Genomic DNA, 18004 nt, shown 5'->3' on the forward strand with positions numbered 1-18004 from the left:
CCTGGTCAGGGAACTAAGATCCTGTATACTGCACAGAATGGCCAAAACATTTTTTTTTTTTAATTAAAAAAAAAAAAGCTTGTCCATCGTTCTTGTGAGATAGCAAATCGTCCATCCTCGGCTCACTGTGCTTGGTTAGGATGGATCCATAAGACACACCAGAGTCCACTAAGTTTGGTGGGCCTTGGGCAGTGCCTGCTTAGCACCTCTACGCTTTGACTCCTCCTGCTGTGCTGTCCCTGCAGTCTCTGCATGAGAGCATGGTCGTCCTGGGTGGTAAGTGTCAGTCGTATGTCCTGTACCAGCCAACTAAATCACACCATAGTGGCCAGACTCTGCCATAATCTAGAGCTTGAGTTTCAGAACAGTTCTTACCAGTGCATTTATGGGGCTTACATTTTCTTCCCATCTCAGACACTAGATAATGCATGGGAAAGTCATTACTTATTCTCTAAGCGTTACTTATTCTCTGAAGAGCCCTGTTTGTTATATGCGAATGAGGAGCATCTTGCCAATTTCCCTCCCATGTTTTCCTGACTCACCTTTTCTATTACCTCTCACACCCAGGAGAAACTGAAAGGCTACAGACACAGCCTGGAGATAATAGTGTATGCAAGTCCAGGGACCGGGTCCAATTCATCTTTGTATTCCTCACTTGTTCTGCAGGCCCTTTGCCTATACCCAGATCCACATCCCCCTCACACGTACACACACACCCTCACACTTACACACACACACACCCTCACACTACATACACACACCCTCACACTTACACACACCCTCACACTTATACACACACACACCCTCACACTTACACACACACACACCATGCTGAAATGCCAGACCTCAAGTCATAAGATTTCACAAACAGAAGACAGTAGCAGGGAAGCTAGCCAAACAGATGATTAGAAAGATGGAAAATAGAAGTCATGAAGAAAAATTTAGAGGAATTAGCAGACAAGAGAAGCAGCTCAGAGTCATTGAAGCACAAAGCCCAGGGAATGGAGCCCAGCGCTTTCCTCATCCATTATCTCATCTATCTAATTAATAACTCTGCCAAGTAACAGTGATCACCAACTTCATCTCACATGAGGAGATTAGGCTCAGACAGGCGATGTCAGTCACTTGTGGGCTAAGTAGCAGTGCTCTGACCAGCCATCACTAAGTTTGGGCTTCATGTGAGAAGCAGGCCTTCCCTTTGAGGTCAGAATCACAGCCGTGTCCGCAGCAAAGTTTCCCTTCAGATGAGCGGGCCTGGCTCTTAGCAGCAGCCACCCCCAGCCGGCTCAGGGCCTTGAGAAAGCGTCTTTTCATTTTGTCTTCATTCCCTCCGCACACTCATCCTCATGTGAAGGGAGCGTGTAAGTCAGGCCACAGTCCTGCTTGACAGTTAAAAATGTTCCGCCACGCTGTTCACCTGGAACTAACTGCCTCAACAGTGTTAATCGACTGCACCCCAATACAAAATGCTTTTGGTGTTAAAAAAAAATGTCCTGTCAAAGTACAAATGCTGTCATTTCTATGACAGAAAACTTGTTCCCTGGGTGTTTTCCCCAAACAAAGCCAACACCTAAACTCTTAGCTGAAAATAAACACCTTCCCTGGTTTTTCTCTATCATCAAATATCAAAGGATGGTGGTACCCAGCTTCCTCTACACAGAGGTTACATGAACCTAGAAGGGGCTCAGTGAAGAGCAGGCAAAACAGATAAAAAGGTTTAGCATAACACGGAAGAGTCAGGCTTTGGAGCTTGGGAACCCAAATCCAAGGGCACCATCTACCAAGAGCAAGATTTGATGCTAGTTCAGTGCAAAACCCCTGCAGCTTCTAGAAGAGGGAAGAGCAAACTGGAGCCATGAGGCTAATCCTGCCAGGGCCGTTTATCTGGGATGAAAATGAGGTCCTGGGGTAGGGTCCCAAAAACCAGCTGCACAGGTAAACGTTGGATTGACTTAGAGTAATAGCCAAAGGAGGGAAGAACTTAGGGTGTTCAGTGTACAGTCAATTCAGAAGAAGTTGACAGTCTCACTCATGCATTCGTTCTATAAACTATTCATATAACCATGAAACACTGGGTTAAGTTTGGAGAGACTGAGCGCGATCGGTGTCCCTGGGTCTGAGAGTGAATGTGGGATCCCAGTGCACAGTGATGGTGCAGAGGGGACCCGGGGAGGGGACTGGAATCCTGAGGGGGCCAGGAGCTAGCAGAAGCCCTCCATCCAAAAGAGCAAGATGAGAACAGGCCTTGGAAATGCATCCTGAGAGTAAGAGCTGAAGGGCTCTGTCCAAGGAGACATCAGAGCCGGGAGGTGGCAGGTGGACAGGATCAACGTTTCCAAGTCCTAGAGGACTGTCCAAGGCAGAGGCAGACTAGTTTGAAGTCACTGCAGCCGGAAGAAAAAGGACAAGTGGCTAAGGCGCCATAAGGAGAGGGAGCCAGGCTCACTCCGCACCCCCCGAAAAGTCTACTAACAGCCAGAACTAACCAGAGACGAGACAGTCCTCCTGGGGGCAGAGCATATCATCACTGGAAATTTGGCTCCTTGGAGGTGATTCTGTAGAATGAAGTACAACATCAGATTCAGAGAGAGGACTAGGTCAGATGGCAGTGAAGTTCGCTTCCAGTGAGTCAGCTGTTACTTGATTTTGAACTTCCTGTTTTGATGGGGGTGGGTCTGAATTAATCTTGTTGCACATTGAACGTGAGGTCTTAAGAAGCAGCCATACACTCTACTTGACAAAGCAGATGCCGCCTGCAGAGCTAGGGATGTATCTGGGCTTGCTGCTGGGCCTCCTTTGCCATTTTCTGTAACGTGAGCTCGCCTGGTCTCTGGCCACAAAGCTGCAGAGCCCCCAGCTCAGACACTGTATGAGGCAGTGTCAGAAACATGGGGTACAAGTGGGGACTCAGTTTCCTGGGATTTAAAAAAAAAAAAAGCTCCATGCCAAGGCTTGAATGGGCAAGTACCCTGCCAGGTCTCTCTGCAGGTGATGAGAATTAAGATGCTTGAGCCAAAAGCAGAGCTGGCAACAAGTGCCCGGCCATCCCCAAGGGGCGATGAACAAGGGCTGGGTGACCACCTCTCAGCGATACTGCCGCAGAGATCTCATCTCATCTCAGAGTTTGGGACCCCGTCTTCTGGTTCCCCTTTCACTTAAGTTACGGTGATTCTAACCGCACCCTTCTCTAAACCTCACTGTTTTGTAACTCCAGAAGCCTGGTTGAGTATCATAATCAGAGTTAAAGTTACTATTTTTGTTATTGTTGTTCAGTTGCTCAGTCACGTCCAACTCTTTTTGCGACCCCATGGACCTGTAGCCTGCCAGGCTCCTCCATCCATGGGATTTCCCAGGCATGAATACTGGGGTGAGTTGCCATTATCTCCTCCAAGGGGTCTTCCTGACCCAAGGATCAAACCTGGGTCTCCTGCATTGGCAGGCGGATTCTTTACCACTGAGCCACCAGGGAAGCCCTAAAATTACTGAGGAGTCATAGAATCTTAATGACTTAAGAAGAATTTATTGGAATCTTTGCCTTTTACAGATGAGACAGTTGAGAATCAGAGAGGCTAAGTGACTTACCCAAGATCACACAGTAGCCCATGGCAGAGCCAGGACTAAGCTTAGGGTTCCTAACGCCAGGGCAGGGTTTGCTCTGCTGAAGCACCACAGCAGAGGCTCATCAGCAGTCCTGTGTCCTGGAAAACGGTTCTCCATAGCAGGTTATTATTTGATCTTGGCAAATTCTCTGTGGTGAATCACTTTCAAAACAATAATGCCTCCCGGGATCTGGGTCATTGTGCGTGACTGTGGTCAGGTCTTTGAGGTGTTAGGATCTCCCTCAGCAAGTGCTGAGACCCTTTGGTGTAATTTTTCCTCCTTTCTCTGCCTCTCTCCTCTTTGTCTGCCGCTCCTCTCCTTCTCACCCTCCCCTCCCAAACAGCTTTGACCTGGTCACCAACGGCGGCGTCTCCATCATCCTGCGGTTCGAGCGGGCCCCCTTCATCGCACAGGAGCACACCCTCTGGCTGCCTTGGGATCGCTTCTTCGTCATGGAAACCATCGTCATGCGGCACGAGGAGAATGAGATCCCCAGCTGTGACCTGAGCAGCTTCGCCCGCCCCAACCCTGTCGTGTCTCCTTCCCCGCTGACGTCCTTCGCCAGCTCCTGTGCAGAGAAGGGCCCCATTGTCCCGGAAATCCAGGTACACCCGGGTTTCTGAGTTGCATTTCTCCATGCTTTTATTTCATTTAGGGGGTGGGGGAGGATCTCAGAGACAGGGGACAGAGACAGCCATCAGCCCACCACCCGGAACCCAAGGGCCAAGACCCCACTGCGGGGTGGTGTCGGGCTATGACAACCACCACCTTACACATTTAATACACGTGAGCCCTTTAAAGTGCCTGGCATCCTTCAAGATGTAATAAATCCCCACGCCCTCTCCACTCTGCCATCCACTTCATTCTACGTCCCCTTTCCCCAACTTCCAGTGTCTCCCCTCTCTCATTATTTCTGTTAAAAATAGTGATGATAATTTCCACCAAGAGGAGTGAGACAGGAGGTCCCAAATGTTCACATCACACTGAAGATTAAATGAGAAAACGTGTATGAGATGCCTCACACAGTATCTGGCACCTACTAAGTGCTCGACAGATTTTAACCAGTATTATTATGAAGATTATTTTACACGCTCCACCTTCAGGCCAGTTAGTGAGTGCTGTGGCTCAAATCCATGCACGTAAGTTCTTTACTCCGTTATCATTAAAAGGAAGTAATTTGGAAAAATGCATTTTAATCTGATAGAAATCGAGATAGATTCTTTGCCTCACATAGCTGTGTGGAGTTGAATTTCTTTGGCCATCCAGGCCCCGTTTCTCATGGCCGAAAGGAAGGCTGGGGAGGACAAGGGATGACGGTGCGAAAGCTGGGGGAGAAGCCCCAGCCGTCCCACCAGCCTAACGAGAGCTCTGGCGACCGGCACCTTAATGATCTCCAGTGTCAGGGCAACGGGGCGTTTAGACGTGTTCGTGTGTGTATTTCTTGCCTGGCTAAGCAGGCACACTTCTCTGCTGTGCCCTGGTGAGTGGCTTCAGACACAGCCCAAAGGAAGGAAATGCAGCCATTTGGGAATTCTCCTTGCACCCTCAGGTTGAAACCTGACTCCTTTTCAGAGATGCAGCACCTGTCTCCACCACCAGGCTGACCTTTCTTAGGAGATGGCTGTCGGTGGAGTTGGAGCTTGCTGGAGAGGGGTGGTTTGTTACTCAGCCCTGGTTTGGCTCCGGCAAGACAGCTTCCCGGGAGCAGGGACTTTGGAACAAATGAGGTGAAGGGTCCTCCTCCTCTTTATAGTGCTCCCTGGGCTGAATGTCTACAAGCCTGGCTGGGTCACAAACCTTGCTTATTATCAGATATCATGAAATACATGATATCTGGTTTCCCCAGTCCTGTCATTGGCTAGCCTTTGCAAGTACAGGGAGATGTGCATTTTAAAGGGTGTGTTAAGGAAAGTATTAATAAATATGTATGAGCACATCAGGATGGCACTCGAGCCCTGCTTTGCCTAGAACTTATGAGCCGAAGCTGGGGAAGATTGCTGTCATACAGGCCCCATCCCAGAAACATCATGTGTTCGGGAGAACGGAGCACCAGTGAGAATTCATTCCGGTCTATGACATAGACAGAAAGGAAGAGGCCTTTCTTTGTGAAGGCCCAGTTCCCCCGTGAACACGAGAGTAAAATAATCACTGTCTTTTTAATGGATATGTTAGCCTCAATTGATTTGACGTCCCCTTCTTGAAACAGAGCCCAGAGCATCAAGCCGATAAAAGTTCTCCCTTCAGCCACGTGCCTCAGCATCTTGGCATTTCATTTTCAGCGTCCTGTCTTGGAGCCAAGCCCTTTGAACCAGCAGGTGAAGCACTGCCTTCCCCACCAGGCTGCTCCTCCAGCACAGCCTTGGAGCACGCAGGCTCCGAGCAGCCCGTCTGCCCTCTTTCTGCTGGTGAGCTGGGGGCCATTCGCTCCCGGTCCCTGGCAGCCTGTACTTCCAGCCCCGCCTAATGGCTCCATCAACATCTTGTAGCCTCTGTTTACCCTCCTGAAGAGGAAAGTCACTTGTAACAGATCTTACCTTAGGAAGGTTTTGAGAGAGTAGCAGTTCTTCTAGTTGAGACAGCTCTCCACATTGATCCCAGGGCAAGGTCTGTCTTCACAATGCCCCCTGCTTCCAGCAGCAGCAGCAGCCACAACAGCCATAGTACCATCATCCTGCTTAGAAACATTTACTGGGTATTCGTTATATGCTGGGCCATTTATATATGTGGCCTTCCCGGTCCGCAAGCTAACCTAGTGGGGAAGCTGCAATGCTGAGGTTCTTCTGGGTCTTCTGGGATGGCACAGCAGGTGAATGAGAGGTGATGTTAAGTATTTTTTACACACGTTATCTTATCCTCTCACTAATGCAGTGAGTTGAACATCGTCATCCCTGTTGAAAGGGGGAAGAGCCAGAGGCTCAACGAGGCAGGGATGTGCCACTTGAGAGTGCGCCCCGGACAGCAGGCCTCTGGCTCTTGTCTTCCTCCCCCACTCCCTCCTCCTCCTCCCGCTCCTTTTTGCAGTCCGCTTTCTCCTCCTCCCCCTTCCCCCTCTTCCTCCTCTGCCCCTCCAACACCCAGAGTCTGTGAGGCTGCAGCCGCCTCCCCTCTGCCAGTGATTCCGTGACCGTCACCCACTGTGATCTGTCTCTCCAGGCTTTGCAGGAGGAAATCGCCATCTCCGGCTGCAAGATGAGGCTGAGCTACCTGAGCAGCCGGACCCCCGGCTACAAATCTGTCCTGAGGATCAGCCTCACCCACCCCACCATCCCCTTCAACCTCATGAAGGTCCACCTCATGGTGGCGGTTGAGGGCCGCCTCTTCAGGAAGTGGTTTGCTGCCGCCCCAGACCTGTCCTATTACTTCATCTGGGACAAGACGGACGTCTACAACCAGAAGGTGTTCGGGCTCTCAGAAGCCTTCGGTAAGCCTCCCCACCGCAGGGCCCAGCGCCGTCCTCAGGAGACAGGAAGGTTTGGGGGGACAGGGCTCTTGGTCCTCTTCCCTTGTTTGATCCTTGCTCCAGTTTCATTCCCTTTCTAGATTCAGCAAAGGCAGAGTGAGGAGGCAGAGAAGAAGTAATGTAAAAAGAAAGGAGAGGAAGGGAGAGGAAGCAAGGCAGGCAGGCAAGAAGAGGGTCTGTTGAGAATCTGCTCCGGAGGGTGAACTCTCTGTATGTTGATATCTCAGTTAATCCTCACAACCACCCTGTGAGTCAGAAAGCATCCTCGTATTCTGCACGAGGAAGCTGAGGCCCAGAGAGGTGAGGGGACTTCCCAGGGCCACACAGGGAAGGAGCTGGGCCGGATTTTCCCCAGAGCTTCCTTGCAGTTTTGCGTTCCACCTCCTCCCCACTGGGCACGCTGGGAGCCAAGATGCTGTCCCTCGCTGTTCACAGTCCCTTCTGGAAACCAAGCTGCTTCTGTGGTCTCTTCAGAAGCAATGAAGCCTTGCCACCTCTTTCAGGTGATATGAGAGCGCTGAGTGCTCTCCAGCCCGTCAAGGCCTCTCTGCACTGGGGCTGAGGCTTGCTTTCCTGAGATGACTGGCGACCATGAAAAAGCAGAGAGTGGCTCCTTGTGGGGCTCAAGGTCACAGGGAAGAGACCACAGAAGCACGTTCCAGCACATTCCGTCCTGCCATGGGGAGCCAGCAGTCTCTCCTGGCACCTAAAGGAAGCTCTAAAGAGCTGCCCAGGTGTTAATTCCCGTCTTGAGCATGTGGCAGGGTATTGCCCCCTGGAAAGCAGTGTCTGCCCAGAAAGATACTTGGAAGAAACAGCATTCCTGTTTCTGCCAGTCCCTTCCCATAGGGCGGTCACAGGGCTTTTCCCAAACCCAGCCTTGGGGAGTCCTCCATGGTTAGCCTGCTCTCCAGTGATCCCCTAAGGAGGCCTGGATCCATGAAACAGAAGTGAAACCGGAGATTTTCAAGTTTTGAGACCTCAAAGCAACTTCCAGCTTTCAGAGTACCTTGAAGGAGCTCCTTTTCCATGTATTCATTATCAGTGATTTTGGATTTTTTTTTTCTTTGTTCAAGTATTTCCATGTTCATCAATAAGAATGTGATAAATGGGCCAAAAAATAGAAATAAAGTTATGCATAGTCCTATAAGCAAATAAAACTACTTCTTAACATTAAAATTTATTTTCTTTTTTCATGTATAGTTTTTTAACATAGATTTAGTACCATATATAACCAGGCCTTTAACTCAGCATTACCCCTTAGGCACCTTCCATGTCACCCATGATCTTCATAACCACAACTTCCGGTGGCTGCATATCCCTCGAGTGCATGCACTTGGTTTGCTCAACCTCTCATCCCCTTCCAACCTTTAGATTACTTCCAACTTTCCACTATTACGAATAACAGTGCATGAAGACTTTAGTACCTAAAGTACTTTGCATACTAAAGATCATTTCCCTGGAATCAGTTGACATGGGTCCTTAAAATATTTAGAACATTTGTTTAACATTTCCTAATGATGTACCAAGGCCTTACCCTGTGGCTCAGATGGTAGAGTCTGCCTGCAATGCAGGAGACATGGGTTCGTTCCCTGGGTCGGGAAGATCCCCTGGACGAGGGAATGGCTACCCACTCCGATATTGTCTGGAGAATTCCTTCGACAGAGGACCCTGGCGGGCTAGAGTCCATGGGGTCTCGAAGAGTCAGGCGTGATTGAGCGACTAACACTTTCACTTCACAATGATGTACCATCGCTCCCCAAAAAAGGATGTTCAGGCTCAGCCTCCCTAGGTTAGTGTTGCATATAGATCTTGTTGCCACTTAGGAATCTGATCCTTCTTTCTTTTCAAACCAAAGACAAGCAGGGGCCTTGCATGCAGATCTAAAGCCAAAGAAGAGGCTTTGCTCACATGTGCATTTTGTGCCTTTTTTTCCCTACAGTTTCCGTGGGTTATGAGTATGAATCCTGCCCAGATCTGATCCTGTGGGAGAAAAGAACCGCAGTGCTGCAGGGCTATGAAATCGATGCTTCCAAGCTGGGAGGATGGAGCCTGGACAAGCACCATGCCCTCAACATCCAAAGCGGTGAGTGGATTAGTAGAATTCCAGGAGCCAGGCCATGGTGTGAGTCTTGTCTCATGTGCTTTGTTCCCTGTGAGGCAAAAACACACATACACACACACTTCAAATTCCATAGGCTCATGTGTGATCCACTGGTCAGAAGGGTTAATACAAATAGTCCTTGGCAACCTGCTCTGTGCTCGTCACTACTGGGCACCGGGGATACAGAAGTGAAGGGCTTCAAGAGCTTACACTCTGGGCAAGACAAACACTTCTCAGGCAATTTTCACAGCATGCCATGGATGGTGCCGTCACAGGGGGAAGCTGGGAACACTGTGGGGGCACAGAAGAGAAGCCCCTGACTCAGCTTCTTGGTTCAGCAGGTTGTCTCTTTGGAGAGAACTTCCAAACTGAGTCTCCAGGGGTCTACAGCATTAGCCGTGTATATCAAGCAGGAAGAACATTCTGGGCAGAGAGCACAGTCCGTGCCAAAGCACTGAAACCTGAAAGAGGAGTGATTGGAGAGAAAGGATCATTGTGCTTTGAGCAAAGGGTGAAATGAAGGGAGTAGCAAAAGCCGGAGTGGGGGGCCTGAGCAGCCTGAGTCCCAGGTAGGAAGATTAGGACTTTCGACTCCACCCAGAGGCAAATCTCAAGCCTCTGAAGGGTTTACAGCGTGGAGTGACACTGTCAGATCTGTATTTTAAAAGTTCTTTCCTTTCGGTTGCAGTAGGTCTGAGTTGCTACCTGCAGGCTATCTCTAGTTGTGACGAGCTGGGGCTACTCTTTGCTACCACACACGGGCTTCTCATTTTGGTGGCTTCTTTTATTGCAGAGCACAGGCTCTAGGCTCACGAGCTCAGTAGTTTTGGAACATGGACTAGCTGCCGCGCAGCATGTGGGATCCTCCCAGACCAAGGACTGAACCCTGTGTCCCCTGCACTGGCAGACGGACACTTTACTGCTGGCCCACCAGGGAAATCCCAGAGCTGTATGTTAGACAGCTCCCTGGGACTGTGTTTCAAGATTGGACAAGTAAATATGGGGATGATGTCAGATCTCTCCTACCTAATCTGTAGATGCAAGAATGCCCATCAAAGCCACTGCATTTGGGGGGCAGGGATTGACAAACTAATTCTGAAGTCTGTAATCAAATAAATATTTATAAATAGCTGTGGCACTCTTTAAAATAAGAACAAAAAAGAGGCACTTGCCAGATGTTAAGCTATCTTAGGAAAACCATAATACCTAAAACTGTAGTGCTGTCACAGGAACAGATAAATAGATTCCATAGGATAGAACGAGGCATCCAGAAACTGACCTGTGAGTCGTAGTTAGGACTTGCTTTGGTCATGAGTGTCAGAAAAGCCAAAATAACTGCAAACAGCAGTCTGGAGGTGAATGAAGTCCAGGGCTACTTTAGACTGAGTCTCCCTCATGCATTTCTATGAACATCTCTCGATATCTCCTCTATGTCAGGTTCTGTGCTAGGCACTGAGATACAGAGTGGGGAAGACACTGTCTCCACACCTGAAATGGTAAAGAGAGGACAGATAAGTGCAATAAAGAATTGTGTGCTGTGCCATTAACACCGAGCCAAGAGTCTCCACCTACAAAAAAATCACTACTTTCTGAAGTATACAGTGATGCTTACCTTTTTGGTAGTAAACTATTTTTTTAAAATAAGGTATGTAACTTTGGGTTTTTTAAGACAGAAAGCTATTTGCACACTTTAAAAAAAAACAGTTCTGTGCTGTGATGGAGACACAAACTCGGCCCGCGCAGTGTGTCCAGTTTATTTGAGAGGCAGTGAAGCTGAATGGTTCAGAGCCGGGACTTCTCCTGTCATCTGTGTGATGTCAGTACGTCAATACGTGATGTCAGGGGTCCCCTGTCAGTACCGGGAGGGTAACAGCACCCGTCTTACAGCCTTGCCGTGGGAATTCTATCAGCAGAGCAACGTGTCCTGTCCAGGATGGCCTGGGTTTCCTTGTGGGGTGAGGCAGCCTTGGGAGCTGGGTCTGGAAGCAGTAGGCAGGGATCTGGCATCCCTTGCAAAACCAGGACAACGCTGCAGCCGCAGGGAGAGCCACCCCCAGCGCCATCAGTGACTCCGCTCCTCTGCCCTTGTCCCAGGCATCCTGCACAAGGGAAACGGGGAGAACCAGTTTGTGTCTCAGCAGCCGCCCGTCATCGGGAGCATCATGGGCAATGGGCGCCGCAGGAGCATTTCCTGTCCCAGCTGCAACGGCCTCGCCGACGGCAACAAGCTCCTGGCCCCCGTGGCCCTCACGTGCGGCGCCGACGGCAGCCTCTACGTGGGAGATTTCAACTACATCCGAAGGATCTTCCCCTCCGGGAACGTCACCAACATCCTGGAGCTGAGGTATGTTCGGTGAGGCCTCCCCAGCGGTTCCTAGCATGTCCCCTTGCCACCCTACGGGCCCACCTGGCAGGACCCACTGGCCCGAGAAGGGGACAGAACAGAGCCTCCCCGGTCACTTCCCAGAGGCTGACCTGTGAGCTGGAGGCTCTGAGGCAGCCAACGCCGCTCTCCACGGGACACAGAGATGCAGACAAACCACCCTGGGGATGGGGAGACACCCTTGCTGTCAGATGATGGAGAAGGAGGCCAGCCACTGAGTTAGACTCTTTGGAAGCCCTTCAATCTTTTTCCTGCTTCCTGGCACCAAACCCATTGACATGCATCACATGAGTCTTTTTATAAGGACAAGGGATGGTATCACGAACTAGGCCCCAGTGCCGATGTTACCAAGCCTGGTCCTGTTACTTAACTGGCATCGGGACTTAGGGGCAGTTCTCTGCAGCTGCCCGGTGCTGAGAGAAGGCCCATGGCTGCTCCTCAGGTGTATATAGATGACAGAGCCAGCTGTCACCTTTCCCTGTCCCCATCCTGACCATGAGGGACAGAGCACAGGCACTCTCCCTGCACAGGGAGAGGCCTGGTGTGTTGGACATCTCCACACCCCCTCAAACGAGATACTTCAGAAGCAGAGCCCTGTCACAGGGTGGGTTCCAGGGGAGCTGTGGTTGGTTAGAGATGGGGGAGCCCCACCCTCCCTTTCAGGAGAAACTGTACCAGGTTTCTCATGACCATTTTAGAGAGTGGACTCTGCCCATCTCCTGGGCTGGGGTCCATGTGAGCAGGATGGGCCCTTGAGCTGGGAAGTAACCAGGGGAAAAGGAAACTCTCTCTTGCAAGGCCTCTTTTATTTGCCTGGTGTTAATATGACTGCTCTGCAAGATTATTTTGCTATTATTATTGGCTCTTATTTACTATTAATTATTACTATTGCCCTTGACAAATAAGATAAAGGAGACTTAGGGAATTTAAGGAACCTGCCCAGGGTCCAGCTTGGCAGACCCAAACCCAGAAGGCCACCACACAGCTCTGCCTCGCCAAAGTGTCATCAGGGGGCCCAGTGGGGACGACCTTGGCTGAGCGCCATGCTTACATATCCCGGAGATGAGTGCCCGCTGAGAACCCCTCTCTGCAGGGCACATGGGAGAGGCGGGGCAGGCCAGCCGGCTGGCCACAGCCATCACTGCCCTGAAGATGAGGGCACTGTGTTCACCCACCCAACCAAAGGGGGACAAAGGAAGGGAAGGGTCTTTGGCCATGAAAAAAAAGCAGAAGCTCACATTCTGTGGACTCACAGGAAATCAGACATCAGGCGGAATGAGAACCAGGCCATTTACAGGAGAGTCTCTGCCCGTTTTTTTTTTTTTCTCTCTTTTATGAGTTTGACCATCATAGATAACTGCCAGGGAAATGGGAACCCTTGAGTGTATTTGCTTTAGTCGACTAACTGCTCATATTATCTTTCTCTTTCCTATGCCTTAATGCAGAGAGAGTCATAGGCTCGGGGTCAGCCCACCTTGGCAGAGAAACTGAAACTGGACCACTTACCCTCTCTGGACTTCCATTTTCACATCTTTTAAATTAGAGACCCCACTTTCCCTGTCTCCCTGCCATAGTTGTAGAGAGATCATGAAAGATAGTGTGTAAGGAAGGGAGGAGGAAATTACATTAGGGGAAAAAATAATTTATTGATAGGTTATCATCACAGTGTATTTCCTTCCCGTCCTCTTTCCCAGGACTGTTTCTCTGTCACCTTCTCCCCTATAAGTAGAATGTAGCTCCAATTCTCTGTTCTATTGGGAGGACGATCGTGGTGGGCCACACAGGTCTGGGCCACTCTCGGTAGGGCAGCGTGCACACAGAGACACAGCAGTGAGCATGTCTCTGAGAGCGCCTCTCTGGGCAGGGGAGGAATCAACCGTGCCAGCCTCTGGCTTAGCCCTGGTGCAAGCAGCCACCCGGGTCAACCGCATCCTCTTCTGCTAGAGTCAGCAGTGTTGGTGCAGGTGAGACCATGCTGCTTCCGTGATATGTAGCTGCTTCTAAGTGAGCTCACTGACAAGTAATATCCGATATGAAATATATCAGTGTCAGAGCTGCTAAGTCTTTATTTATTACAGTATTGTACAGAACCATTGCTGTCAAGTTTTCAGGCTGCTAATAATGCTTCTAACCCTGTTGCTAACACTTCATTCTTTCTTCTATTCCCTGCTCTCCTGTCTTCTGTCAGAAATAAAGATTTCAGACATAGGTAAGCCAACCAGTGGAGAATTTCCTGTCTCTGCCTGCCTTGTTGCATGCTGTATGGTAAGCTGCACGTGTCAATTTCAGATCACTCGGTGGCAAATGACTCCTCTGTGATTGGATCTGATTGGGGGTACCTCGGCTACAGTGAAAGAAAGTCATTAATAATGGTGAAGACGGGTAGGGAGAGCCTGAGCTCCTTTCATCTCTGGCACAGCGCAGCATTTATTTTGGTAGTTTGTGGACATGACAGGCTGAGTAATAGGGGGAAATTTTAACCTTGGCAGAGTAATTTGCACACCCTAGTCTGATTATCCTGAGAATGAAGGAAGAGATTATCCCCACCGTGTTGAGTGACTTGGAGGATCACAGTGGGAAGGCCGTGAGAAGGACTCAATCAGGCAGAGATCCTGGCAGAAAACAGGCTTCAGATTCGTCTGTCTCTGGGCATGCCAGGTGCCTCGGGTTTGGAGGCTGGGACGCCAAGGGACCGCTCCAGGAGGTCTGTCAGCAAGGACAGAATGAGGGAGGATATTCGGGCCATACACACCTTCCACAGGGAGAAGCCCCCAAACAGGAACTTTGGCACAGAGTAGATCTGTTACGTAGGCTCCCAGTGACCCTGCAGCAAGCAGGAGTGGTCCTCCTCAGACACACTGACATCCCCGGGCTGTGGCGCTCGTCCGACTCCTAGGGGATGGTCACCTCAGAGTCCCCCCGCCTCCCACACATCTGGGTGGCCTGACAGCAGCCATGGCACATGGAGGGTGGCTTGCACTGCTACCCACGTGGCTCTCGGTTACCTGTGTGGGTGCAGATCAGACTGGCACGTGGGTGGGCACTTACTGGAGATAAGTTCAGTAGAGAGTCAGACAGATCCCAATCCAACAGCGATTATGTCCATGTCTGTATAATTATAGTAATAACATGGAAATCATATGTATTCTTTTAAGATAATAATAGTAGTATATAGAGGGCACTTAATGTGTAGTAGAAAGCAGGTTAAGCGTTTTACAGATTATAGCAATGCACCCCCAGACCGCCTTTGAAGTAGTTCTTCATGATACATCCAATTTACAGATGAGGAAACCGAAGCTCTCAATTGTGTGGCCTTGGAAAACTGTTTAAATCTATCTGAGCATTAGTTTCTAATTTGAAGATAATAAAATCTCTGTTATAAGGGATACAGAGGATATTTATAAAGTATCTAGCATTGTGCCAAGCACTCTAATGAGTTATTATTTTTATTATTGTTATTATTACTATTATTATCATCATCATCATAACAATTAGATGATGATGATTATGTCGCTGTCTATCCTGAAAAGGAATTCAGTGTTCTTGCAACCAAAGACACATGTATTAAAGTAAATTAAATAGAATTTGGGAACAAAAGAAAAAAGGAGAAAACACATACATGTGATTACACATCAGATCAGACTCGGAGCTTCCTAGCAGTCAGACTAAACAGAGAAGCATAACTGTTTTCAGGGTTTACGTTACCAGAAATGGGAAAATATGCCCCCTTCTCAGAGGAGGAGTATTTTTCCTGACACTGAAATAGGAGAGAGATATCCAAAGAGCTTAGTACGGATGTTACTGAACTTTGAACTGATATGTGCCCTCAAGTTTGGATTTTTAGCAAACACAGTACCTTTCATATGAAGATCTTGGATGGAAACCTAGCACTTCCCATTAACACCTCCAGTCAGTGGTGGTGACCGCCTGGGTCGCAGCTAGGAGACGGGGGCACCTAGCTGGCAAGAGTCAGAAGCCAGGGTGCTCTTCCAGCTTTGCTGCATGTTCGTGTGGCCTTGGGCTGGTCCCACAGCTTTTCTGGTTTCCAGTGGCATCATCTGTAAATTGAGAGTCTTGATTTCGGTACCTCCTGTTTGTGCTGTTAGTGATCTTTTGATGTACCCATGGTATGATTTCAGAGCTGGCTTCCTGCCCCCCTCTCAATTCATTGTTTTCTCAGGTGCTAAAACCTATTTTGAAAGTGAACCAAAGTAGAAGGGAAAAATGGAATTTCTTTCTGCCTTCCAGTTTTCTAAGGACAGTCAGGAGGGAGAAGACCTGGGCTCCAGCTCTGATTTTAACTGGCACCTGGATATTGGCAAATCCCTCCCTCCCTCAGAGCTTTAGTGTTCCCATCAGTAAATGCCAGAAATGGAATAAAGAAATTCTAAAACTCCGTCCTCTTAGTCCATTAGCATTTACTGTTCCTGCTGCTCCGAGAAGCTAGAGGCTCAGGCTAGGACTCAGCCTGTGTGTGTGTCTCTCTCTTCTGCCTTTCCAACCTTAATTCAGCCCACCAAGCTGGGCATGCTCAGCACAGAGACCCCCAGTCCCTTGGGCATCGTCCTCCCTGCCTTCCTTGAGGGACTAAGGGTTCTCACCTCCTCCCAGATCTCTCCTCTAGGGTCATGGAGGAATGTTTGAAGTCTTGTTCAGAAGTACATCTGAACTCAAATCTCCATCAAACCCAGCTACACATGCTATGTTAACTCGAAGAGAGCCCTTAGTTGCCTCAGAAAACAGGTTAGACAGACAGTATTAAGTATGACATACTGGTGTTTTTCATTGTGCAGTAACATAAATGTTCTGGAGGTTTCTCAAGGAGACCAGCTGCCATTAATTGGACTTTTTTATTTTTTGATGGAGCGGGCACTATCCTCAAAGGTTTACATCCTTCATACAGTTTTGTCCTCGAAGCAGCTATGATTATCCCTGTTTCTCAGATGACAAATAATTGAGGCTCCGAGTAATCATTTGCCCAAGGTCACCTATCACGTGGGTGACGGAGCTGGTATTGGAACCCCTGTCTGTGTGGTTCCAGTGCTCAAGCTCTTTCTACTAGTTCCAAGAACCAGCGGATCAAGGTCTGCCAAGGCTGCTACCTGATGTGGTCAAAGGACACCCCTTTGCACAAGGCAGGTCTTATTCTGAAGGAGAGGGAAAATCCCCACTCAGAACAGGCAATAGGTTGCCTTTGGTGCCAACAGACTCCTGGGCTCACAGCTCCTACTAGGAAATTCCCCACATTGTCCAGATGGAGGTCAGAGTGAGGCCCACTGCAGCTCATTTACTTCAGGATTAATACCTTATAGTCCCTAAGATTTTGCATAATTTCCAGAGGCACCGGGGTTGTGTTTAAGGAAGTGGAAAAGAATGCAGGTCCTCAGGAACTCCTGTGCAGACTCCGGCAGTGGAACTGTGAGCCCGCTCTGTGCCCAGCCCTGCCCAGGATCCTGCGGATCAGAACCAGATCAGACAGGGTCCCTGTCCACAGCACCGGGCCTGTGGTCTCAGCGGGAGGCCATCTCCCATCTCTCACATCTATGGTTTGCAAAGTATTCTAAGGAAGGCCCCACTCCTCCGAGTACAGATAAGCAACATCAGCATCCTCTGAGAACTCGTTAGAAGCGCAGACTCTCGGACCACACCTAGAACTGTGAAGCTGAAATCTTCATTTTAACATGATTCATGAGCACGTCAAAGTTTGAAAAGCTCTGCTCTAAAGGCATGGTTTCCAAAGCCAGCTGGGCCTCAGGAGCGACCAAGTGATCTTCAAGGGACAGATACCCAGGCCCTTCAGATGTGATGGGTGAGGGTTTTCAAAAAACAGAAAAGTTTTCCAGGTGAATCTGATGTGCAGCCGTGTTGAGAACCATCACCCTACGATCCTTAGCAGTGGGTGTTTCCTGTCTGCAATCCCAGAGAAGCCGATAGGCATTTACTCACCGATTCAATAAGTCAGCAGGCCTTTCTGGAACGCTGACTCTGTACCAGCTCAGGGCTAAGCACCAGGAACTTGAAGCCTGGCCCTGCCCCTAAAGAGTCCAAGATGTCCTTGAGGAATCAGACAGCCAAGCAGAAAAGGGTCTTAAGGTGCTGGACGTACTGAAAGTATAATGTGCTAAGAGTCTGGTGGAGACACAACAGAAGAAGGAGGGGAAAGCAGGGACCCCAGAATCCAGGAGAGGTAGGTGTTCCAGATGAGGTGATGTTGGAGCTAAGTCCTAAGAGATGAGCAGGCGCCCTGGGCGAGAAAGGCAGAGGAGCTTTCTAGGCCCTGAGGAGCAGCCCAGGGAAGTAGAGCGAACACAGACTCTGGCATCCAGCAGATCAGAGATAAATACCATCCTGCCACCTAGCACTTTCCGGCCCTGCTCAAGTTTCAGCTTTCTAAACATCTCTCATCTCAGGTTTCTAAAGCTGTTGTTGTGTTTTAATAATGCCTTCTATGGCATTT

The 18004-nt window shown here is 49.4% G+C and overlaps 1 protein-coding gene across 2 annotated transcripts in view; it reads left to right on the forward strand.

The window, feature by feature from the left end:
- TENM4 (teneurin transmembrane protein 4) overlaps positions 1–18004 on the forward strand; it is a 3327204-nt gene that overhangs the window by 3247785 nt on the left and 61415 nt on the right. For both annotated transcript variants that reach the window (XM_070782510.1, XM_070782511.1), the window contains 5 exons: positions 3944–4205; positions 6754–7021; positions 9003–9146; positions 11259–11508; positions 13736–13756. In XM_070782510.1, coding sequence (XP_070638611.1) covers positions 3944–4205; positions 6754–7021; positions 9003–9146; positions 11259–11508; positions 13736–13756 — 945 coding nt within the window. The remainder of the gene's footprint in view (positions 1–3943; positions 4206–6753; positions 7022–9002; positions 9147–11258; positions 11509–13735; positions 13757–18004) is intronic.

Source organism: Bos indicus, chromosome 29, assembly GCF_029378745.1.
Source record: "Bos indicus isolate NIAB-ARS_2022 breed Sahiwal x Tharparkar chromosome 29, NIAB-ARS_B.indTharparkar_mat_pri_1.0, whole genome shotgun sequence".
Classification (NCBI taxonomy): domain Eukaryota; kingdom Metazoa; phylum Chordata; class Mammalia; order Artiodactyla; family Bovidae; genus Bos; species Bos indicus.